This window comes from Anomaloglossus baeobatrachus, chromosome 5, assembly GCF_048569485.1.
Source record: "Anomaloglossus baeobatrachus isolate aAnoBae1 chromosome 5, aAnoBae1.hap1, whole genome shotgun sequence".
NCBI lineage: Eukaryota > Metazoa > Chordata > Amphibia > Anura > Aromobatidae > Anomaloglossus > Anomaloglossus baeobatrachus.
Genome location: NC_134357.1, coordinates 55,141,120 through 55,167,067, shown reverse-complemented (window position 1 = coordinate 55,167,067; position 25,948 = coordinate 55,141,120). Strand labels below are relative to the sequence as shown.

General features: G+C 47.2%; 1 protein-coding gene across 1 annotated transcript in view; it reads left to right on the top strand.

The window, feature by feature from the left end:
* Positions 1-5,618: 5,618 nt before the first annotated feature.
* Positions 5,619-25,948, top strand: part of LOC142312617 (alpha-2-macroglobulin-like protein 1) — an 88,354-nt gene continuing 68,024 nt past the window's right edge. Inside the window, exons 1-6 of the mRNA XM_075351611.1 lie at positions 5,619-5,686; positions 7,832-7,877; positions 11,144-11,297; positions 11,394-11,478; positions 13,931-14,060; positions 15,054-15,177. Of these exons, the coding sequence (XP_075207726.1) occupies positions 5,619-5,686; positions 7,832-7,877; positions 11,144-11,297; positions 11,394-11,478; positions 13,931-14,060; positions 15,054-15,177 (607 nt within the window). The remainder of the gene's footprint in view (positions 5,687-7,831; positions 7,878-11,143; positions 11,298-11,393; positions 11,479-13,930; positions 14,061-15,053; positions 15,178-25,948) is intronic.

Below are 25,948 nucleotides of genomic sequence, written 5' to 3'. Positions count from 1 at the left end.
TTCCCCAGCAGTAAAGACCCGACTGAAGGCAACCGCTCAACCGTGAAGGGAAATACAGCTACCGCCACAGCTAGGGTTCCCAGGGCCAGCGCCTGCTGGCAAAAGAGGCTCCTCTGGCAAACACACCGCCGGGGAGTGGGCTACCGGTGGGAAGCCATCGGGGCCGAAAACACAACAAAGGTGCAGGGAGAGGCAGTCACCGTCAACCTACCAGGAGTGATCACCGCAGCCGCCTGTGGGACCTGTCCATCCAGCCGTCTGTTTTACCAGAGACTCCGTGTACGTTACTGGCTGAGTGAGTACCACCATGCCGTCTGGCACCACGCTGCCCCCGCGACCCTGCACCTCGCCATACCCCGCCATCTACCTTCCAGTCAACATCACCGGGCCCCGGGACCACTAAAATTCCCCCTACCCACAGAGGGGAGAGAACCATCCCAGCTGCTCCCTGTCAACGCTTCCGGGATCCCCGTACAGAGCAGCGGTGGTGTCCCAACCTCACCACATACCGTGGGTGGCGTCACAAACCGACATCCCAAACCCCACCAAACCATCCCTTTCACTCACGGGCGAGGAGCGCCGCTCGAGTCTCCGGATCCGGCCCACCGCTCGAGCCACTGAGCAGCAGCAGCGCCGGACCCGAGCGTGGTGAGTGCAGCGTCCCCTCCCCGCCCGCGACAATAGCAATCTTTCAAGACTCTCAGGTCTCTTCTTCAGGCTCAGTATAACACAAAATATGAAGAGTCACATATTTATATACAACAGGACATCTTTATGCAAACAGACTAGGCATCTCTACACACTACACTTTATGCTGCTTCCCCTTCAGTTTCACATCTGTGCCAGATGCTGAATTACTAGCACAGCAGTGTGACAACACCGTATACATAGACTGAGTTGCTATTCTAACATTTTATGTCCTTGAATTCACCAGACAGAATTATCCAAGTGTATTAAATTGATTTTTATACAAGCAAACTCCCACATCCAGCAATGTGTAGCGCCCCTGAGTGCTCACGAGCTACAGGGAAGTGCATCCTGTCAGAAATGCAGGGCTTACCCCAAGGGACCCAGAAGACCAGTTCCGGTAACACCAAAACACTCATACATCCCCTGTTTTCCTCTCCCCCACAACTGGTGACAGGCTAGGGTTGGACCCAATGGATGGCCACTTAGGGGTGGAGCCGATCCAGTCCACTAGATGACAGCCAGGGAGGAGGGGCCAGACAGTCAGTAAGTGGACAGTCAGTAAGTGGAGGTAAAAGGAGACAGACGTAACGGTACTGACGGGAGAGTGTAGTAGTGACCTGTCAGGCTCAGGCGTGTGGTTGCTGGCGGAGTACTCACGGAACCATAGCGCTGGCGAGGTGCAGAGCCCTAGGTCAGGAAAACGCTCCAGGCAGACCTGATAAAAATCTGCATGGTGAGGGGTCCATCCAGGACCTCATCGACCGTAAGGTCCGGGGCACAGTAACAACGGGAGAACCTGGGAACAAGAACAGAGATCTGACCCAACAGGGTTCAAGTTACTTGCCTTACGGACTAAAGGCCCCTTCACACGCAACGACGTATCTAACAATATATTGCCGGGGTCACGGATTCCGTGACGCATATCCGGCATCGTTAGCGACGTCGTTGCATGTGACACCAACGAGCAACCGTTAACGATGGAAAATACTCACCAAATCATTCATCGTTGACACGTCGTTCATTTTCAAAAAATCGTTCATTGTTGAGGTCGCAGGTTGTTCGTCGTTCCCGAGGCAGCACACATCGCTACGTGTGACACCGCGGGAACGACGAACTACATACAGCTTACCTGCGGCTGCCGGCAATGCGGAAGGAAGGAGGTGGGCGGGATGTTACGGCCGCTCTTCTCCGCCCCTCTGCTTCTATTGGGCGGCTGCTTAGTGACGCTGCAGTGACGCTGCACGAACCGCCCCCTTAGAAAGAAGGCGTTTCGCCGGCCACAGCGACGTCGCTAGGCAGGTGGTCTGAACGATATTGTGCGCCACGGGCAGCGAGTTGCCCGTGACGCACAAACGACGGGTGCGGGTACGCTTGCTAGCAATATTTCTAGCAATATCGCTGTGTGTGACGGGGCCTTAAGACTGAAAGACAACCAGGAGGGGACCCCCAGATGCTCCAAGCCACGGGGACCCACCAACCAGAGACGGGTGCAGGTGAAGTAAACCACCAGGTCATCACACCGGCACTGGAACTAAGGGGACCAGAGGTGAGGACCAGCCTTCGTCAGATTGCCAGCAACATCTCTGTGAGTAAAGAACCAGTTACACTGCAATCCCTTGTGTGGTCTACCTTCTTTCCGTGCCCCAGTATTGTCAACGGACATAAACCACAACCACCATCATCTATCCCCTGGGGCCTGGCCCTACTTGCGGAGGGCCGCAACATCCAGGCTGCCATTAACATCAGCCCCAGCAGTGAGAGACTGTGCAGTGGCGGCTCCATCCATATAGCAGCAACCAGCAAGTGGCGTCACGACAAAAACTTTATTAATAATCCCTGTAAATACTCCCCTTTTAAAAGCGACCACCAGGGTCATGGAACCGGGCACCGGCCATTACACCGGTTACATTCCCCAGCGAAATCAGGCTCGGGAAAGAATACCCCTATAGCCCTGGGGTAGGACAATTGCACAATTCACTCATCATGGCTATTAGTCTCTATGGACACTTTAGACATCTTTTATTGCTACATACTTACATTCTGTAGATTCTATGGTTAAAAAATGTATTACAACCATCACGTTGTTATGATTCTGTAATTAACATGGGAGAGATAGGTAAAACACTGAAAAACTGTTATTGACCCAGCCAATTTCTGTTAAGACCAGAGATTAATGCTCTGCAGTACCTTAGTGGTGACTGCATAGGCTAGAATGGCCCTAATGTGACAAGTAGCAACTGCACAGATGATCTAAAATCATCCAGCAACTGTGGAGTTAAAGCTTCACTAGGAGACAGGAAGTATCTAGCAGTGACCCAGGTGATGCTGGGAAGCAGGGAGTGTGTTTCTGCCTCTGCAAAAGGGAAAGAAGTGTCTGTTTGTCTCTCTGCAAAAAAATGAAGCAGCGCTCCGAAAAGTGTAGTGTATGTATCCCAAGAAAAGAGTCACACTACAGAGATCTGCTAGTTCTTGAAAGACACTGACAGGAGTGGAGAACAGCTCAGGATAGTTCAAAAGCAAACTCTGTGCAGCAGACGTATAGGAGAGAAATTACCAGCACAGGACCAACCGATCCCCATCACCTCACTGCATAAGATACAATGTTCTATACCAAACCGACATAAGAGATGCACAGAGGATACATATAAATATTCACCAAATTTTATTGAATCAAAAATTATTTAAAAAATACAATAGAGAAGAATGTTTTAGTCGGAGAGAATATACAGTTGAAAAAATTCCCTGGGGTAGAACCCATGTAATGATTATCACAATATCAACATGATGTTAGTAAATGCTAACATGTACAATCCTATGAGGAATTTACAGGTACAACATCAATTTAACCTTATGGGAAAATACAGTCTTCTTCACTATGTCATAGATAAATAAATAAAGTGCTACAATTTAAAGAATACTGTATTACACCTAATGGAACCTCACATGAACTGTGCTTATACCAATGGCTAGGGAAACAAGGCTAATCAAATATAGATATTACTGTAGTGCATAATTACTTATCATATATAAATTAGAATCTATCTATCTATGGAGAATAAATTTATATCGCAAAAGTGCAAAGTACATGTATCAACATTAAAATGAACTACTTAATATAGGGTGCAGTTAGAGACCATACAAAGAGTACAAATATGCCCACTATGGTATAACCTTGTATAGTCTATAAGGAAAAGGTATTAAATTCAAAAACATCATTGTGTGTCAGCATAGAAATAGTAGTACATAAAAGGGACCCCAGATGTGCTCCCAACGCACATTTCGCCATCTTTCTCAAGGGAAAGCACAATCTGAGGCTCAGTGTAGCGCTACAATGATGTCACTATGTCGCAACTGCAGGATAAAGCAACTTACAGCAGATGCAGGGCAGACCTGTACTTCTGCTCTCCTCATCAAGGGGCTGATGCTGTTATAAGCCAGTGCTCAATTCACAGTAGAGGGTATAATACTAGGCAAATAGAAAAAAATTCCAGCGTCTTCCAGAAGATAAAATGACAATTCTTTATTAATATAAAAATCTTCTTACCATCAAATAAAATAGTACATGGAGACATGAGGACAGAGGAGCTCTTTCCTACGCGTTTCACCCTGTAGGGGGCTTAATCATGGAAGGGTATAATACTATGTATAAGGGGGTGCTACAGGGGCTATCATGTGTTGGGGGGCCGTTGTGAGGGTATCCTAATAGTTACACTGGAAGGGCATCACACGTGAGAGGAATGAAATATGAGGACATCATACTGTGAATATAGGGGGGACATATTTAGAGTATTATATTGTGGAGCCAGCATCACGACGGAATCATGCAATACTAAGGGGCATGTACAAAAATAATGAGGAGAGATTAGGGGTATGAATTGGCATAAAAAAAATTATTATACTGCGCGATGTGGTGCATGTTCATTCCTTTCCTGTCTTTCAAACTTGTGAGGTATCATAACACTAATCTGCACACTTGGACAATGCATTTAGCATCTAGACCTGGTGATAATTCTATTCTAAAACTATCACACTATGACTACATGTGTCACATCAGGTACGAGAGGGCTCACGAAGAGTGGCCCAACACAGAGGGAACACTAGTGTAGCAATACAACAGAAGGCCTTTGCGCCAGGGAGAGGGGAGCGGGGTCACCTCCTAACTTTCACTTGAGGCTGATGCCTGCTCTCACTAATGTTCCAAGACAGATCCTTCCCCCATTCTGTCATCACAAGCCCAGGCCCTTGCTGACCCTGAACTTATCCTAACTGGCAAAAACCAGTGAGACACTAATGTCGCCACTGCAGTACAAATAGGTGGGAAAATAAAACAACAAAAAGCACTCCTTAGTTTCTTCAGCAGTAAACTTCACAGATAAAACATAAATTACACCACAGCTATGCATCAATGAGCTCCTTCAACATGGACAGCATAGGTATGAGCTATAGCCGGCATAGGGAGGAGTGAGGAGTGGATATTTATAGTAGAAGGGAGTGGCTGCAGCTGAGATTACAACTAACTGTTAGATCGCTGCAGGATGGAAATTGACATTAACCCCTTCAATACCGGATTTAATTAAATACACTCCAACTCAGGGTAAACGATGAGCGTGCAGTAAAGTGGATTTGCGACAATGCGCTGTGACCTTCTGATGCCAGATCTCCCCGAGATCACATCAGCCTTTGACACACTCCTGACACTAACACTAAAAAAAAAAGGAATAACAATTGTTATATCCAGATGATTCTGTCATTTTTGATCCCATTCACTTAAACCAGACCTTGGACTGGTTTGTCACAGTGAGCAAACATTTATCCTGCAGTTGTCAGAGGGTGCAGTCTCCTCCTCAAAAAATAGTATAATAGATTGCATTTAGTTTGTTTCGTAGTTAATAAGTTAGACAGACTGGAGACCGATACTTGTAGGAGGGATGCCGTCACCATTCATATATGTCGCTCTGATACTTTTACAAATCTGCACCAATGTAGATGCAAAACTGTGAGTATTGCGAGAAACGTTTGTTGTATTTCTAAACTTGTTTTCTACTGCACTCTTCAAATTGTTTCGCTCCTTTTTTTCCTTCAATGTTGCAGTGATTTCTAAAATATTGTAGTCCAGTCATAGAATTTTTTAATTAGTAATGTATTTGGTCAGAGGTGTGCTGGATAAGAGGAACCCTTTTTCACTCTAGATCTCAGTCAATACATGATTAGTCCATGTAGGAGAGGAGGATGACGCTCATTGGTTGTATTGGAGTCAAGTAGTCCCATCCCAGCTGTGTATTTTTCCTGATGTTTGTGGGATGTCCTTTTTCTGTTTGATCCTCTCCATATATTTATTGATTTACTCGTTGTCACGCGGTATTCAGGTGCTGACTCATTAGGCGTCACGGCAGCATCATGCTTGTTCACACTGCAGAGTCTGACAGGCAACCTGATGTCTCCTAGTTGTTCAGCCGGAGCTAGGCGTTGGCTGTTTATTGTGCTCTATTCCTTAGTCCTGTAGGAATTTATTCCTGGGGAACTCTACTAGGAGCTCAGTTTGCTAATTGCCAATCAAAGTCATCTAATTCCTATATAAGATCCTGGATCTCTCTACTCAGTGCCGATTATAGCTACAGCTTTTGCTCCAAGCGATACCGGTCTTGTTGGTGAACCTGTTGATGGTGATCTTTGTTGCGATATTGAGTGGTGTGAACGTTCCTTTGTTGTCCGTTTCTTCATTCCCTTTTTATTTACTCCCCTGTATACTTATGGTCTGTCCTGTGTGCTTTAAGTGCAGTGTGTACAAGTTTCCGTTCTCCCTTGCCAGTGTTATTTTGTGGGGTTTTGTTTTAGGGTTTCTCAACTCTCCCCAAGGGTAGGGGAGAGGGGGGGTAAGATCAGGGCTTGGACAGGAGTCAGAGTCACGCTGGGGGCTCAGACCTGGCTACCATCAAGCCTACCTCCGAGATAACGAACAGCACAAGGTCTCAAGTCAGAGGGCCAGTCTAGGGTCCTCTGTCCTGTCATTACAGAATCCCAGATACTTGTATTGCGAATAATATTTCTACCCAGCTACATGCAACGAGTGAAAAATTGTAAACATATTAATAATAAAAAAAATGAAACAGCAATTGAGAAGTGGACTTCTTCCTCCAAGTAATGACCAACAAAGCAAAGGTGTCAGAATTATGTTAAGTTTATACGAAAGTATAAAAAATTGTCAGTTTCATCCAGAAAAGTCAAACAATTTTTTTTTCTTGCTTGTCTTTCATGTGCAGTTACTTTACAGCAGCAGTTATTGATCATTAGTAGGACCATTTACAGTTTCCTATTACAGAATTGCAATCAGTAAAATACGATGCTACACTGTGACTCTGTATGACATACAACTTTTTTTTTTTTGAACCATAAATTTTATTGATTTTTAACAGTAAAAATTGAACATACATGTTATGAGTTATTTTGTCCAGTCGGTTATCCTTAGTAGTAAAGATTATCCATTCCCAGTCATTCGTTGCTAACAATTGAACTGTCAACATATAATATCAAACCCCAATGATTATCGACTTTTTGTTTGCACACCCGAAGACTTTAATGGGTGAGTATGATCCGATTTATGGAAGAAACTAGTGTGTGCTGCAACTTGTTCACACGCAGATTCGGTCAGTATAGAAAGCTCATCTGAACACTGCCCCATTGAATATCATTGGTATGAATGCTGTGCGATTTTTCACTCAGATGGAAAATACGGTCTTATGAACGAACCCCTACCATGCAAAGCGCAGCACGCAACAGCAGGTCTTAAGCAATAGATGTAATTATAGAAAATGAAATGAAAAACAAGTTATTGGACTAAAAATAGAGAGCAACGCAATATCAGAGTAAAGTGGGAAACTGTGCAAAGCCCCACGATCTGAAATTAAATTGGTCTGGAATAATTAGTAATTTTAAATTAAAGATAAAAGGGGAATAGAGGCAGAAAAAAATTAATCGCTAGAATAACACACACTATATCACAAAAGTCAGTACATCCCTGACATTTTTGTAAATATTTTATTATATATTTTCATGGCAAAACACTGAAGATCTGACCCTGTGATACAATGTACAGTGTCAGTGTACAGCTTGTATAACAGTTTAAATTTGGTTTCCTCTAAAGTGTCCTCAACGCACAGCCATTAATGTCTAAACTGATGGCAATAAAAGTGAGAACACCCGAAGTGAAATTGGCCAAATTATGGCCAAAGTGTGAATGTTTTGTGTGGTCATCATTATTCTCAAGCACTGCCTTAACTCTCTTGGGCAAAGAGTTGACTAGAGCTTCACAGAAGCCGCTGAATCCACTTCCCTCATCCATGATGACATCCCCGAGCTGGTGGATGTTCGAGACCTTGCGTTCCTCCACCTTCCGTTTGAGGAGGCCCACACATGCTTAATTGGGTTTAAGTCTGGAGACATGCTGGGCCAGTCCAGCACCTTTACCCTCAGTTTCTTTACCAAGGTAGTGGTGGTCTTGGAGGTGTTTAGGGTCGTTATTATGTTTAAATACAAAAGGAGGAGATCATGCTCTGCTTCAGTATGTCACAATACATGTTGGCATTCATGGTTCCCTCAATGAACTGTAGCTCCCCATAGCCTTCAGCACTGCTGCAGCCCCAAACCATGACACTGCACCACCATGCCAGACGGTAGGCAGGTGTGACGCCCTGGCCGGGCCAGGTAGTCACAGATAAGGCTCCGCATTACACCTGTCCCTCATAGGTAACATACAGCCAAACATTTAAACCCTAGTCACCCCCCTCGGGGCTTGATGGACACACCAGGGGGCGGAACCAGGCGGTTTTAAGACGCCCACCAAGGAGTTCAGAAAGCCTGGTTAGGGAAATTAAACAGTAGAGGGTTTAGGTTGAGAGTTCAAGTTGGAGAGGTGTTTGGGCTGGAGCTGTGTGTAGCTCCAGCAGAGGAGAGAAACCAATTTGAGCAGGTGCCGGGGTAGGAGCCCTGGTACCTTTGTCTAGGAGGCAGATGGCGGTCTCCATCTGCAGGAGCCAGGAAGACGGCTTGGTGGAACCGAAGTGGACCGGGACAGGGTTGTAGCCTGCCGGTGCCGATCCGGGGAACCGACTCGGAAACCGGAGTACATAGGGGGGGTACTCAGACCCTGAAGCTAGGTCCAGAAGTTACTGGGGGCTAGCTAATCAACTGATTGCGGCCAGGACTAGAGGTCCTCTCCCACCCAAAGTACCGACTGAAGGCAACAGCACAACGAGAGGGATAAACGGCCACCGCCACAGGTCAGAGATCCCACGGACCAGCATCTGCGGGCAAAGAGCTCCTTAGGCAACCACATGCCGGGAGCAGACTCCTGAAGTTGCAAGCACAGGCAGTCCACCATCCAACACAGGTGCGGGAGAAAGACAGAGACCACCAGCCGGGTGGGGGACCAGACTGTAGCCGGCTGCGGGCACCGACCACCATCACCTTGGTTTACCAGAGACTCGTGTGTTTACTAATAGTGAGTTCAACAGCACCCTCCGGTTGCCCATCTCCCTGCACCGCCAAACCAAACACCCCCAATGGGTCCCGGGGCCACCATCACTGCCCACGGAGGGGTTAACAACTTGCTGCGCAACATCTTGCCTCATAAATGCAGCGGTGGTGTCCACCTTCATCACATCCCGTGGGTTGCGTCATGAACTTAACACGGCTCCGGCCGTACATCTACGTCCCCAAACCACAACCCCCCTTTTAGTTGAAGTGACCGCGAGACCCCCGGGTCCGGAGACCCTCGAGCTACCCACTGAAGGTTCGGATCTGAGCGGCTCAGCTGCCGAGCATGGGGCGGTACACAGGACACACTTGTCTTTGTCCTCAACACCTGGTTGCTGCCACAGATGCTTGACACCATCAGTACCAAATAAGTTTATCTTGGTTTTATCAGACCACAGGTCATGATTCTAGTAATCCGTGTCTTTAGTTGGTTATCTTCAGCAAACTGTTTGCGGTCTTTGTGCATCATTTTTAGAAGAGGCTTCCCTCTGGGATAACAGCCATACAGACCAATTTGATGCAGTATCCAGCGTACAAGCTACAGCTCCCGGCCACGATGAGGATACCCAACTCATTTCACGTCTCCCTGCTCAAGCCGGTTGTCCTGGGTCCCTTCTCCGCTGCTGCCAGTTCGGCTCCTCCACCTATTGCCGATGACAACATCTATGCGGTAAGGGATATCGTGGCCATGAAGACCGTACGGGGTCGACAGTTCTTCCTGGTGGACTGGGCAGGGTATGGTCCTGAGGATAGGTCCTGGGAGCCCCGGGAGAATGTGGGTACTCCGCTGATCCGTGCCTTCCTGTCCCGGTTGCGGGGAGGGGGGCGTGGGGGGGGGGTACTGTCACGCTCCCCGGGTCCCCTGTGCTGCCCTCCGGCTCACCTGTCACGCTCCCCCGCCTCGCTTCCCGGTTCCTTGGTCCGGTCACCGCCGCTCCCCGCTCTCCAGCACCCTTTGCCGGCGCGTCCCCAGCGTCCTGGTCCCCGCACCCGGCGTCCGTCGGCTTCACAGCCCCAGCCTGGCCCTGCTGCTTCCTCCTCGCAGCTTCCTGCTCTGGCTTCCGGCACTCGGGCCGCGCGCATGCGCATTAGGGCGCGCGCGCGGTCATTGAACCTTTCTTAAAGGGCCAGCGTCCATTAACAGGAAATGATGCAAAACAGGTACAGAGTATAAAGGGGTTTAATGTCCAAGGGGGCGGGGCCTGATCTTCGTGTTTCTTAAGCTAGGAGTCAGGTCTCCTGGTGTCGCTGTGTATATACTCACCTATCTCTCTTATAGAGCCGTGCCTGCCTCGCCATCTGCCATCCTGACAGTCCGTACCATCTCGGATCCCTGCGGTGACCCGTCATCTCGCTCCAAAGGTTCCGGACCCCGCCTGACATCTTCTCGGCTTCCGATCCTGAGCTGCGTCACCCGGACTACCACCAGTGACTCCGTGGTCCCAGGGACTTCTCCGTTATACTCGTGTGCACGGACTGTTCTGCTGCCTATAGTGCTCCAGCTACCGGACTCCTTACCACCATCTAGGAGTTCGGCCCAGTGGATCCACCTCCTGGGTCTGCCCGTCCACCTGGCCCTGACAGTACATGAGCTGTTAAAATGTATGGGCCAGATGTACCATAGATCTCCCTGAGAATTTGACATTTATTAACTGAAAGTGTGCATTACCAATGTGAGACATGTAATGACTGACAGTCTGCCTTAAAATTACACACTGCTCTGGAGTGACCTGCATGCCCATATAGACTCCTTAGGAGGGTTGATACTACTGATAAATTCACTTTAAAAAGATCAGCTCACTTTAGAATTAGACAATTTATCCACATAGTCATTTACAAACAACTCTACATTGGGCTCAGCATCAAAATGGTGTTTTTAGAATGTAGCAAGAATACAAAAACTTTTCTTTTTTTCCCATAGGATCCAAGAAAAAACAGGATTGGCCAAATTCTGAACGTCAGTCTCACCCAGGGAATAGCTGATCTATCTTTTTCTCTTTCCCCTGAGCCCCTACTTGGAGAATATTCCATCCGGGTAAAACACAAAGTCCATACCTTCCATGTGGAAGAATATGGTGAGGACTCAGAAACTTCATAAAGTCTGCAGCATTGCGGTGATATAAAATATTTATCAAATTGCCTTTAATGTATTTTCTGTCTTTCCGAAATAGTATTACCAAAGTTTGAAGTCATCCTTGAGCTCCCTAACAGTATACTGAAAAGCATGCAAACTTTTCCAGTAAAGACGTGTGGCAGGTAAGAGCACTACCCTATGAAACATATGTGACGCCCTGGCCTATCAGGTCGTCACAAGGTTTCGTGCAACCTGCCCTTCTGCACAGTATCCAAATCCTCCTTGGTTATGGATCCTTGGCCTTCGGTGTTGCTAAGAGCAGAGCCAGTCAAAACCCTAGCAACACTCTGCATCACACCCACCAGACACACCATAGGGGAACCTGAAGGGAATAGGGCCACCCATTTGGGGGGTTGGTAGGGAAGGAGTCAGAAGTGTGGAGCAGTGAAGTTGAGGAGAGAGGAGGTGAGGACCAGGGCTCCCTGTAGAATACTAGGTGGCAGACTTTGGTCTGGGCCTGGTAGGAGCTGGAACCCCGGTCGCAGGGGATCGTGTCAAGGGGCCTCGGATCTGCCGAGGAAGGCAGCTGGCGGCCTTGAGCCATCTCCTGGAAGGGGCAAGGGCACGACGAGGAAGTAGCTTCATGCGTCCTGGTAATTTACCTGACGAGAGTGAAGTCTTCAAGATTCATCCTCCACCCGCTCCAAAATCGGGGTTACTAGCGTAACGAGGGGGATAGGACTTTCCCAAATCATAGTCCAGAAAATCCCAAGCGTGAACCCTGAGAGCAAGCTCACTCCGTTAGCCATACGGGTGAGCGGAACCCGACTAGTTCCACACTACAGGGTCCAAGTAGTGAAGAAAGTGCCACGGAAAAGGTCACAGGCTAACAAGCAACACCAAGAGCATGATCCACGCGTGCTCCCTCCCTGCTGCAGCGGTGCTCAGAATTCTGGTTTACAAAGTGTCGGTGTCAGTGTTCTTGGACTGAGTGAGTACGCAGAAAAACCCCTTTTCCTCCCCAACGGCACCCTTTCACTACCATCACCGGGGCCCCGGGGCAAACCCCCTACCCACGGAGGGGTTAAACACCTTGCTGCCATACCACCGCCACTGGGCGCTCCCAACAGCAGCGGTGGTACTCCATCTTACAACGCACCGTGAGTGGCATTAAAAAACTTCTAATCCCCCTGTACATATCCCCCCTTTTAAATTCGAGTGTCCGCACGACCCCCCTCCCGGGTCCGGAGATTCCTTGAGCCACCGAGGTTCCTGATCCAAGCGGCTCGGCCGCTGACACAGGGGCGGTACACATACATCATCAAAATCATTCCTGAATCATAACATTTTGTTTTTGCTCTAGAGGTGAGCAAGCCCGAACAGTAAATTTGATAAGAAATTCAGTACCCACTGTGGACCCAGTTCTGAGAAAGTTCTCACAATGCAGCTCCATAGAAATCGATGGACGTAGTAGGATATTACTCTTTGGATTACATCGGACCTTACAGGATATATTTTATTAATAAATTGATGAATGAGAGAGTGTTGGGGAGTGTTTATTTTTCAATTGGATTATGTCAGAACATCCAGGATTTCTTTTTACTAATAAATTGGTGAACAATGGCATGTGGGGAAATTTTTATTTGAATAAACTTTTTTTTTCCTATGTTTTTTTTAAACTCTATATTTAGTAATGGGAGTGTCTGGTAGATGCCATTATTAACTTATGGGCTTGATGCCAGCTATCAATTCACAGTTGTCATCAACCCCAAAAGTATTACCCCAATTGCCTCCACGCTAGGGCATTTGTGAAGAGGCAGGCAAAGCACCGGAATTGGCACATGTAATATGGAGGCGCCACTTTTGTTGTGGCTGCTGGCTGCAATTTTCAGGCTAGGAAGGGCCAAATAACCATGGCCCTTTCCACTCTGATAATACGAGCCCGCAGCTGTCAGCTTTACTTTGGTTTATGATTAAAAATAGGACGGAGCCCATGCAGTTTTGTTAAAATAATTTATTTAAATAATTAAAGAAAAAAACGGCCTTGGATCCCTTCTATTTTCTATCGCCTGCCAATGTAAAGCTGACAGCTGAGCATTGCAGCCTGCAGCTGCTGCTTTACACGTGCTAGTTATGGAAATAGGCGGGACAGCATCTCTTATTTTTTTTCTATTTATTCCTCATATACATTTGTTTGCAGGGAAATTGCCACCGTTTTGTTTTCTTTTGCAGCCTCCTAGCCTTTACCACACCCATTTAACAGCACACCAATTCGAGTCTCCATTGACTTATATGGGGTTCGGCATCCTGAGTCACATTCGTGTCAAGTATCGGTTCAGAACCAAAGTTTGATTTAAAGTCCAGCCAAACCTGAACATCCACGGGTCCACTCATCTCCATTTATCACCAATCCCGACAAATGTGGCAATAGTTGGGCTGTGTAACCCATACACACTTCAACCACAATGCATTTGGTACACTGGGCAGTCCCTGCAATATGCAATATACTGTAATTACTGATCCAACACAATAAACATCTATTTGTTTATTTTATGACTATGCAAAGACATTTGGCTAAAAATCTTGACAAAGTAATTTTCACATTTTTTCTTTTCTTCTTATTTCATCTTCCAGGTACACATACGGGAAACCTGTTCAGGGCACTTATAAGGGAAGCTTGTGTCAAAAAGTTCACAGCTTTCCCTACCTGTTTCCATCTCCAAGTGTTAGGTCCCCGGGCAACTGTATTAACTTTGAAGGAAAGGTGAGATATATAGTATTCGGTAAAGTAAATTCAACCCATTTATTTATGTTATAAATTGTATTAATATAGAGTCCCTAAATAAAAAAAACACAACTTTTAAAAGGCATTAAATTAATCCTTTTATTGTATTTTGTTTTCTTTGTAAGACATTGTATACCATTCATTTGCATGCAGTTAAAGGGAACCTGTCACCAGTTTTTTGGCCTATAAGCTGCGGCCACCACCACTGGGCTCTTATATACAGTATTCTAACATGCTGTATATAAGAGCCAAGGCCGCTGCGACTACATAAAAAACACTTTATAATACTCACCTAGAAGGTCGCTCCGGTGCACAACAGTCGGATGGGTGTCTTCGTTCTCCAGGATCGGCGCCTCCCCTTTCGGCTATCTTGGTCTTCCTTATTCTGAAGCCGCGGTGCATGATGCGTCTACGTCATACACACGCGCCGGCATTGAGGTCCTACGCAGGCGCACTTTGATCTGCCCTCCTTTTTCCTTTGGAATGGCAATTATCTGGCAGACTTTGGGGCTCTCCAGGGTAGGGTCTTCTGAGAGTCGATGTTAGGGAAAGGTTTTTCCGGTAAGTGGTGTCCCCGAGCTGGTGTCCCTGATTAGTCTTGCGGCTGGGGGCAATACCGGATGGTTTACAAATGTTATGGGAATGTCCGCCAGATTGTTTGGAGCTCCAAGAACCCTCCTCGCTTAAAGAAAAGTATTTACTGTTTGCTTGTATAATAAAGGCCGATTTGGCCAATTTATCCAAGCAGGTGTCATGTGTTTATTAGAGGGGAATTCTTGGGGAAAGGAAAAAGGTATGGTGGTGAGGGAGGAGTTTTGGTTAAAGACGGGGAGGAAGCATCTACAATAGTGCAGTCAAGCTTGTACCACTATATTATTAAAGGATTCTTTATTAATCATCATCTTTCTTTATGGCTTTGTTATACCAATAGTTTGTCCTCTAATTTATTAAAATCCTTTTTTTTCTGTTCAGTTGGATAAGCTGGGCTGCTCCTCTAACACTATGAGATCTTCCAGTTTTCAAGTATCAAGTGACATGTATACGAGTGCGCCAATAAAACTTGAAGGAACGGTCACTGTCACAGAGGAAGGGACCGGTAAGGAGTCAAACCTCATAGTTTAAGCTATTAACCTACCTGGCACCTGAGTATAATGAGTGTTACTACCAGGTCTAACAACCGGGCAGCAAAGAATTAGGTCATTTACAGTTGATTTCCTCAATTTCTACACCTTTCACAACTTTTTCTATGGTCAGTAGGTTCGCAGTTGAGTGCCAGGTCAGCAGTATTGTTATCACACATGAAATGGCCATCAAAAGCCAAATCTCTTTACGCCAAAACGAAAAAATATGTTTTATTAGTCCAAAATACAGCAACCTTTGGCTTTTTTTAATGTAGAAAAAGTCTCCGAATTGTGAGTTTTCTCTTTGGTCATTTTATTTCAGAAATACAATATTTTAGGAACTTGGATTTTTGGTCCATATTGAAAACTATGCAACTAAATGCAATTGTTTATTTATTTTTTTTTGTCCCACATGAACTTTATATACTTACAGTATTTTCAATCCTATGTTTGCCCAGACTGATTGTCATATATGATGTACATGTGTTTGTAGCCCATATTGTTTCATACTTCTCCGTATTAGAGACCTGAAGTTGCTCCTTTTGCTGCTGAATGTTGCCTCTTGAGTCCATGATATTATGGAAATATTATCCTTTAGAAACTGTTCAATACGCTATAGACGAATATGAATGTACTGTATTGTCTATAGACATCTGCATTATGAATGCTCTATAATGACTGCATGTATACCAAGAGTTTGTACAAAGAGTAGAGATGAGCGAACCTGAGGTTCGGTTTTCGAACCAAACATCAACTTATATAATCAAGGTTCAGAGTTCGGGTGCCTTACCTGCAAACTCAACCTGCAAAGGTCTGGGATGTTGGGGTGGCCTGCACGGTTTTGTGCCCTTAGGTGTACACCAATAGAAGGGGAATAGGAGGTGGAGGTTGGGAATTATTGTCGTGACGCCACCTGCGGTATGCGGCCAGGGAATTGGCTGCTGCTGCTGTCGCTGTCCTTCGGGGCAGATGGTAGTAGCAGCAAAGATGGTTTTGCTCTCCACAGGTGGAGCGGGCTCCGGGGAGATGATTGAGGTAGTAGTGGTGCGCTGGAGTGCAGGACTGACAGTCCTGTCAGACAGTAACCAGATGACACAGATCTGTAGTTTCCTTTTACCTTTACTGTTAACAGGTTGTAGTCCCGAGGTTACTGTGGTCCGTTCAGCCTGGTAGCAGGGAGGAATGTCTCTCTGTCAGGTACGTTGGAGGCCTTCCTTTATGCGCTTTGGATGACAGATCCCTGTGGCTTGAATGTCCTTGGGGACCCTGGTTCTTGGTTGTTTAGTGCTATGTCCCTCTCTGACGGGCAGCGCGAGCCGGGTATGGGACCCACGCGTTCCTCTGCGGCCCCGGGCTCTATTTTGCTACTTCGCCTTAGGGCATTGTTGGGGGGGCAGAAAAGATGTAATCTCTTGCCCTCCGGGTTTTACTACTGAGCCTTTAGTACCCAGTAATTTAGGACTCCATGTCCTGTGCAATGCGCTCGGTCCTGGAAAGCTGGCTGACAGCTTTCTAACAGCGATCCCTTTCCTCTCCTCCAAGGTTCTGAGGTTTCACTTTCTGTTTTTCTGACTAACCCATTCCCATCCCAGAATGCACAGGGGAGGCTCGTCCCAACCAAGACTTGAGCTCCCCCTTCTGGTCTGAGTCAGGAAGTGCTGTGTAGAGTTGAGCGCGGTTCGCGGTTCGAGGTTCTCCAGTTCTAGGTTCGAGTGATTTTGGGGCCTGTTCTAGATCGAACTAGAACTCGAGCTTTTTGCAAAAGCTCGATAGTTCTAGAAACGTTCGAGAACGGTTCTAGAAGCAAAAAAACAGCTAATTCCTAGCTTGGTTTCCGCTGTAATAGTGTAAGTCACTCTGTGAATCACACTATTATGACATTTCAGTGTATAGTGTGCGTGAACAGCGCCTTCAGATCACTGCTGTTTCTATAATGGCGATCGCCATTTTTTTTTTTTTCCTTGTCTTCCTTCCCTAAGCGCGCGCGTGTAGTGGGGCGGGCCAGCATGTCAGCCAATCCCAGACACACACACAGCTAAGTGAACCTTTAGCCAGAGAAGCAACGGCATGTGTGATAGGATGTCCATGTCACATGTCCCTGCATTATAAAACCGGACATTTTCCTCCAGGACGCCATTATCTCTTCTGCGTCTTTGGTGTCAGACATCACTGTCACAGCTCCGTCCTTTGTCCTATCGCTGATACAGCTGTATGCGCTCCATACACAGCGCTGGACAGCTTAGGGAGAGGACTTTCTAGCAGTCCTTTTAAGGGCTCAAACCGGCAGGGTCAGAGCCATAGGTGACAGGTCCTGAAAACAGCGACAGCGTCTGTGTAGCCAAGGTAAGGGATTTCCTCCCTGCATTTCCCTATTAGGAGGGAATAGAAAGGCAGGCTTCCATTCCTCTACCCAGAGCCCCACAATCCTGGCACTGTACCCTCCTGTCCTCTGCACACTCCAACTCATTATAACTAAGCCATTATGCTAGCAAACACTCAGTGTACCTAGTGGCATCCTAAACGTGGCTATTGGACATTTGTCTAGTCACACTAGTGCAAAGACATTTGCAGCACGTCTGCCTGCATTGCACACTCCAACTCATTATAACTAAGCCATTATACTAGCAAACACTCAGTGTACCTAGTGGCATCCTAAACGTGGCTATTGGACTTTGCTATAGTCACACTAGTGCAAAGACATTTGCAGCACCTCTACCTGCATTGCACACTCCAACTCATTATAACTAAGCCATTATACTAGCACACACTCAGTGTACCTAGTGGCATCCTAAACGTGGCTATTGGACATTTGTCTAGTCACACTAGTGCAAAGACATTTGCAGCACGTCTGCCTGCATTGCACACTCCAACTCATTATAACTAAGCCATTATACTAGCAAACACTCAGTGTACCTAGTGGCATCCTAAACGTGGCTATTGGACATTTGTCTAGTCACACTAGTGCAAAGACATTTGCAGCACGTCTGCCTGCATTGCACACTCCAACTCATTATAACTAAGCCATTATACTAGCAAACACTCAGTGTACCTAGTGGCATCCTAAACGTGGCTATTGGACATTTGTCTAGTCACACTAGTGCAAAGACATTTGCAGCACGTCTGCCTGCATTGCACACTCCAACTCATTCTAACTAAGCCATTATACTAGCAAACACTCAGTGTACCTAGTGGCATCCTAAACGTGGCTATTGGACATTTGTCTAGTCACACTAGTGCAAAGACATTTGCAGCACGTCTGCCTGCATTGCACACTCCAACTCATTATAACTAAGCCATTATACTAGCAAACACTCAGTGTACCTAGTGGCATCCTAAACGTGGCTATTGGACTTTGCTATAGTCACACTAGTGCAAAGACATTTGCAGCACCTCTACCTGCATTGCACACTCCAACTCATTATAACTAAGCCATTATACTAGCAAACACTCAGTGTACCTAGTGGCATCCTAAACGTGGCTATTGGACATTTGTCTAGTCACACTAGTGCAAAGACATTTGCAGCACGTCTGCCTGCATTGCACACTCCAACTCATTATAACTAAGCCATTATACTAGCAAACACTCAGTGTACCTAGTGGCATCCTAAACGTGGCTATTGGACATTTGTCTAGTCACACTAGTGCAAAGATATTTGCAGCACGTCTGCCTGCATTGCACACTCCAACTCATTATAACTAAGCCATTATACTAGCAATTTTTGCTGCCAGTTTAAGGGCCGTAGTTGCATTGTCAGGGATATTTATTCTTTATTATTCTGCTGTTAATAAAGCTAGACCACCACTGCAATCTACACCACCTCTCAATTTTTACTACCACATTGTCAGTCCACAATCTTGTCGCAATCAACATGAGTGGCAAAATGACAGATGCTGGTGGAAAGGGGAAGAGGCGTGGTGGAAAAGGCAAAAAAGGTTTTGTCCGTGGGGAAGGTGGCAAAGCTCCATTATCATCTGCTGAAGATAGACCATCTACCAGCAAAAGTAAGATGTCTACTACTTACCGTGGACAATCCGATGTGCTCCCTTTTTTACGGACACGAACAACAGGAACAAAGGTAGATGATGGGCAAAAAAGGAAAATGCTTGAATGGATCTCAAGTGGTCCAACAAGTGCCCTCTCAGCCACTTCTAGTACCGCATCCAAAAAACACCAGTCCTCTGAGTTGTCATCCCAATCAAACTTGATTTCTCCCAGCTCTGAAGCCTCCATCAGCCCTGCACAGTATGGTGGAACTGAGATGGCTGAGTCTGCAGAGCTGTTCAGTCACACTATAGCCTGGGAATCAGAGGTCTGCTCCCAAGCTACAGTGAGTACAGAACAGGAAATGGTCTGCAGTGATGCCCAGAACCTTTGTGACTCTGATTCAGGCCGTGAGGACCAAGTTTCGGAGCATAATGTTGACCCTTTGTCACAAACTGTAACACCTGTGGTTATAGACAATGAGGAACATACTGATGAAGATGAGACTCAGATACCCGATTGGGATGACAACTTAAATATTCGGTCAGGGCAAGAAGAGGCTCGGTCTGAGGGGGAGGGGAGTGCAAACACAACAATTGATGATGAAGTTCTAGATCCCACCTACTGTCAACCCACAGTCAGGCACTCGAGGAGGTCAACAGAGGTGGTGGAGGAGGATGCAACTGATGACGAAGTTACCTTGCGCCTTCCTGGACAGAGTCGGAGTACTGGTAGCACGTCTACAACTGCATCCTCAGCCACCACTCTGCCTCTGAGCATTATTCGGGGTGGATCAACAGGTCGCATGGCCTCTAAGCCTTGCCTAGCCTGGTCCTTTTTTGACATAGAAAAAGATCGCCCAAATTATGTGATCTGTAAAATTTGTCATGGTTCTCTTAGTAGAGGTCAAAACCTCAGCAGTTTGACAACTTCTTCCATGAATCGTCACATGAATAAATATCATATGGCCCGGTGGGAAGCTCACCGTGCTGCAATGCGGCCTAGCGGAGCGAACCATCCACCACCTGCCCCTTCCAGTGCATCCGCGTGCTCGTCATCTTCTAGGACTGTGGGGACAGCTGTCACACCTGTTTTTCCACCCACAACTTCCACCACTGTAACCGCAACAGGCAGTTTGCTTGGTAGGTCGTCAGTTGTTTTGGAAGGGGAAACAAGTGAGTGTGTACAGCTCTCTCAGACATCGATAGCACCAACTTTGGATGAAGGCAACATCATGTCTCCGCCTGCACTTTCCTCACAAACCTGCATTTTTCCAGGGACACTCTACTCAACACCGTCTACACACAGCAGCCAGATCTCTGTCCCTCAGATGTGGACAAATAAAAGGCCATTTCCTGCGACCCATGACAAAGCTAAGAGGTTGACTCTATCCCTCTGTAAGCTGTTGGCTACAGAAATGCTGCCTTTCCGCCTAGTGGACACACAGGATTTTAGAGACCTTATGTCTGTCGCTGTGCCCCAGTACCAGATGCCTAGTCGCCACTACTTCTCTAAGAAAAGTGTGCCCGCGCTACACCAGCATGTCGCACACAACATCACCGCTTCCTTGAGAAACTCTGTGTGTCAACGGGTGCATTTCACCACCGATACTTGGACCAGTAAGCATGGACAGGGACGTTACATGTCGCTGACTGGGCACTGGGTAACTATGGTGATAGATGGTGAAGGGTCTGCTGCACAAGTCTTGCCGTCCCCACGACTTGTGTGTCAATCCTCTGTCTGTCCAAGTTCCGCCACTGCTTCTGCATCCTCCACCTCCTCTGGGTCCTCCACCTCCGCCCCAAGCCTGCCTGGTCAGGCCACCAGCGTTCTCACTGCGTAGAAGGAATCACGCACCCCTCATTACTATGCTGGCAGCAGAGCGCAACGGCACCAGGCGGTCTTTAGCTTGACATGTCTTGGGAATAAGAGTCACACAGCTGAGGAGTTGTGGTCAGCTCTGCAGTCCGAGTTTAATAAATGGTTGTCTCCACTCAACCTGCAGCCTGGTAAGGCCGTGTGCGACAATGCTGCAAACCTGGGTGCGGCCCTTCACCTGGGCAAGGTGACACACGTACCTTGTATGGCTCACGTGTTGAACCTTGTCGTGCAGCAATTTTTAACACAGTATCCCGGCCTAGATGGCCTTCTGAACAGGGCACGAAAACTGTCTGCTCACTTCCGCCGTTCAAGCGCCGGCCTGCCGGTTCATCGCCTGAAATGCGATGTGGCGACACGCTGGAATTCAACTCTCCACATGTTACAGCGACTGTGGCAGCACCGCCGTGCCCTGGTGCAATACGTCATGACGTATAGCCTGGGCCAACGAGATGCAGAGGTGGGGCAGATCACCCTGATGGAGTGGTCTCAGATCAAGGACCTATGCACCCTTCTGCACAGTTTCGACATGGCGACGAATATGTTTAGCACTGACAATCCCATTATCAGCATGACAATTCCAGTCATTTACATGCTGGAGCACACGCTAAACACTATTCGGAGTCAGGGGGTGGGACAACAGGAAGGGGATGAACTACAGGAGGATTCATATGCGCAAGACACAACAACATCACCAAGGTCCAGACGTTCATCATCACCAAGGCGCCAGGCATGGGAGCATGGGGGACAGGGATCAACAAGGGCGCATGGTAGCAGGCGAGATGTTGAGGAAGGTGCAGGAGGACATGAAGAAATGGAGGACGAACTGTCCATGGACATGGAAGACTCAGCAGATGAGGGAGACCTTGGTCAAATTTCAGTTGTAAGAGGTTGGGGGGAGATGTCAGAGGAAGAAAGAACGGTTAGCACCTCTATGCCACAAACACAGCGTGGACTTGGTCCGCATGGCTGCGCAAGAAACATGAGTGCCTTCTTGTTGCACTACCTCCAACATGACCCTCGTATTGTCAAAATTAGAAGTGATGATGACTACTGGCTTGCCACACTATTAGATCCCCGGTACAAGTCCAAATTTTGTGACATAATTCCAGCCATAGAAAGGGACGCACGTATGCAGGAGTATCAGCAGAAGCTGTTACTCGATCTTAGATCCGCTTTTCCACCAAACAACCGTGCAGGTGCAGGGAGGGAATCTCCCAGTTGTAACTTGACAAACATGGGACGGTCTCGTCATCTTCAACAGTCTACACGTACCAGTAGGACCGTATCTGGTGCTGGTAACAGCAATTTTATGGAATCTTTTCATAATTTTTTTAGACCCTCCTTTGCAAGGCCACCAGAGACAACAAGTCTGACACATAGTCAACGCCTGGAGAGGATGATACAGGAGTATCTACAAATGAACATCGATGCCATGACTTTGCAAATGGAGCCTTGCTCATTTTGGGCTTCAAATCTAGAAAAATGGCCAGAGCTATCCAGTTACGCCTTGGAGATTTTGTCGTGTCCAGCTGCCAGCGTTGTCTCTGAACGTGTCTTCAGTGCTGCTGGGTGTGTGCTGACAGATAAGCGCACGCGTCTGTCCAGTGACAATGTGGACAGACTGACGTTCATCAAAATGAACAAGTCATGGATCCAGAAGGAATTTACAACCCCTGTGTCATCCTGGGGAGAGTAAATGCTTGTGGATTTGGAATGTGCTTGATGCAAATCTAGCTGTGAAGTGTACAACTAGGGCACAAGTGCTGCCACTGAAGGGGTGGGTGTGTGTGGGGCACAATTTTTGGAAAAAAGGAAGACTCCGCTTGGAGTAACCCTTGCTTGCTGTGTTTTTAAAAGAAGCCAAGATGAACAGAGCTGGGATCAGGAAAGACTTTGCTACCTACCCCGGTGTCATCCTGGGGACGGTTAATTAGGCCGTATTTTTGAATGTGCTTGATGCAAATCTAGCTGTGAAGTGCACAACTAGGGCACAAGTGCTGCCACTGAAGGGGTGGGTGTGTGTGGGGCACAATTTTTGGAAAAAAGGGAGACTCCGCTTGGAGCAACCCTTGCTTGCTGTGTTTTTAAAAGAAGCCAAGATGAACAGAGCTGGGATCAGGAAAGACTTTGCTACCTACCCCGGTGTCATCCTGGGGACGGTTAATTATGGCGTATTTTTGAATGTGCTTGATGCAAATCAAAACATCCTGTTTGCAACTAGGGCCCAAGTGCTGCCACTGATGGGGTGGGTGTCTGTGTGGCCCAATTTTTTGAAAAAAGGGAGACTCCGCTTGGAGTAACCCTTGCTTACATTGTTTTTAAAAGAAGCCAAGATGAACAAAGCTGGGATCAGGAAAGACTTTGCTACCTACCCCGGAGTCATCCTGGGGACGGTTAATTATGGCGTATTTTTGAATGTGCTTGATGCAAATCTAGCTGTGAAGTGTACAACTAGGGCACAACTGCTGCCACTGAAGGGGTGGGTGTGTGTGGGGCACAATTTTTGGAAAAAAGGGAGACTCCGCTTGGAGTAACCCTTGCTTACATTGTTTTTAAAAGAAGCCAAGATGAACAGAGCTGGGATCAGGAAAGACTTTGCTACCTACCCCGGAGTCATCCTGGGGACGGTTAAGTATGGCGTATTTTTGAATGTGCTTGATGCAAATCTAGCTGTGAAGTGTACAACTAGGGAACAAGTGCTGCAACTGAATGGGTGGGTGTGTGTGGGGCCCAATTTTTGGAAAAAAGGGAGACTCCGCTTGGAGTCACCTTGCGGTGTTTTACATGACTTTAGAAGGGCGTGCCATGCCTATATCTGTGTCTCCTCCTCTTTTTCCTTGTCCAGCTCTTTTGTTTTTGCATAAGTATATGTCCTTGTCACTTTCCCATGTGTTTGTGTTGTGTTGTGAGTTGTTTGTGACCTTTTGGACACCTTTGAGGGTGTTTTCTAGGTGTTTTTATGTGTTTGTGATTGCCTGCCATTGTTTCCTATGCAGTTCGAGTTCGGTTCGTCGACGAGCCGAACTCGAACGGGACCTCCGTTCGGCGAACTGACCTCGAGCCGAACCGGGACCGGTTCGCTCATCTCTAGTGCTGTGTGCAATGGTACTACACTTTGAGATCTTCCCCACTGCTTCCAGGCATAGCACTGTCCTCTAGGTGAAGAGAACAATGCCACTGTGGCTCCCATGACCACTGGGGTGCCACACACACTGGGGGTAACATCAGCGTGATCACATGTAGTGTGCAACCCAAAACGTTTTTGAGAAAGCCTGCCCATCCTTCCCCGGAAGTGATCTGCTTTTGGCTGGCTGTATGTGAGCGGAGACCCGAACTACCAATCAGTTACTTGCTCCGGGGTTTAGGTAAAGGTAAAATCAGTGGAGGCTTGGCTCATTTGCTGCCGGCGAACTGAACCTCCACAGAACCGATCCTCTCTAACAAAGAGGAAGTGTATTATTATACAACCTAAACTCCTACGTTATAAAATTACCAAGGCGTTGCAAAATAATAAACCTGCTTTTATAAATAACTGAAATAAAAAAATAAGAAAATGAAGTGATTAAAGGGATTATACTGTACTAATTTTCTTAAAGCACCACTCCAGCATTTTTTTTATTACACCGTTAGTGTGGTGCTTTAAATGTAAGTTCTCTGCCCCCTGTCTGATACTGACCTTCCGGCGGCATCGCCTTTTTCCAGCATCGCTCCAGTCGGTGTCAGAAGATTTGTGACCTACTGGCAACGCCAGTGTTTCATAGGGCACGCTAGAGGTCACAAATCAATGCAAGCCGTGTTCGGGTCTTGTTCTGGCTCACATCGATTTGCATTGGGAGCTTGTGATATAACTTCTGACTTCCAGCCAGTCAGACGTTACGCGTAGAAGAAGGCGAAGCGGGACCGGAGCACTGACAATAACATATAAAGGTGCTGGAGATGAGCATATAACAAGGAGCATGGGGTGTAGATGTAAAGCACCACTCCATCGGTGCAAAAAATCTCAGCTGGAGTGGTGCTTTAAAGGCTGCTTTACACGCTACGACATTGCTAAAGCGATGTCATTGGGGTCACGGAATTTGTGACGCACATCCGGCCGCGTTAGCGATGTTGTTGCGTGAGACACCTATGAGCGATTTTGAATTGTCGCAAAAACGTTCAAAATCGCTAATCGGTGATATGCCCCCCTATTCCCAATTATCGTTGCTGCTGCAGGTACGATGTTGTTCGTCGTTCCTGCGGCAGCACACATCGCTATGTGTGACACCGCAGGAACGGGGAACCTCACCTTACCTGCGGCTGCCGGCAATGAGGAAGGAAGGAGGTGGGCGGGATGTTACGTCCCGCTCATCTCCGCCCCTCCGCTTCTATTGGGCAGCTGGTTAGTGACGTCGCTGTGAAGCTGAATGAACCGCCCCCTTAGAAAGGAGGCTGTTCGCCGGTCACAGCGACGTCGCTAAGCAGGTAAGTAGTGTGACGGATCCGCGCGATTTTGTGCGTCACGGGCAGCGATTTGCCCGTGACAAACAAACTATGGGGGCGGGTACGCACGCTAGCGATCTCACTAGCGAGATCACAGCGTTTAAAGCGGCCTTAAGGGGCTAAGAACAAATAGGCAGGTAGCTGATAACCGCCTCTGATCTCTATGGGTCAGAGCAGTCATGGACCACACCTGCCAGTGATTCTTTGGTTTACATTGACTTCATGTCGACAGAGCAGCTTCTTCTCTTTTTCTCTCTCTGTGGATAGGGAGTCACTACTGACATAATGCTGATTGACACCCGGCTCCTCACTGCCTAACTGCGGGGAGCCGGCTATCAATCTGCATTGTGTCGACAGTGATGCCCCATGAACAGAGCAGAGGAAAAGAGAAGAAGCTGCTCTGT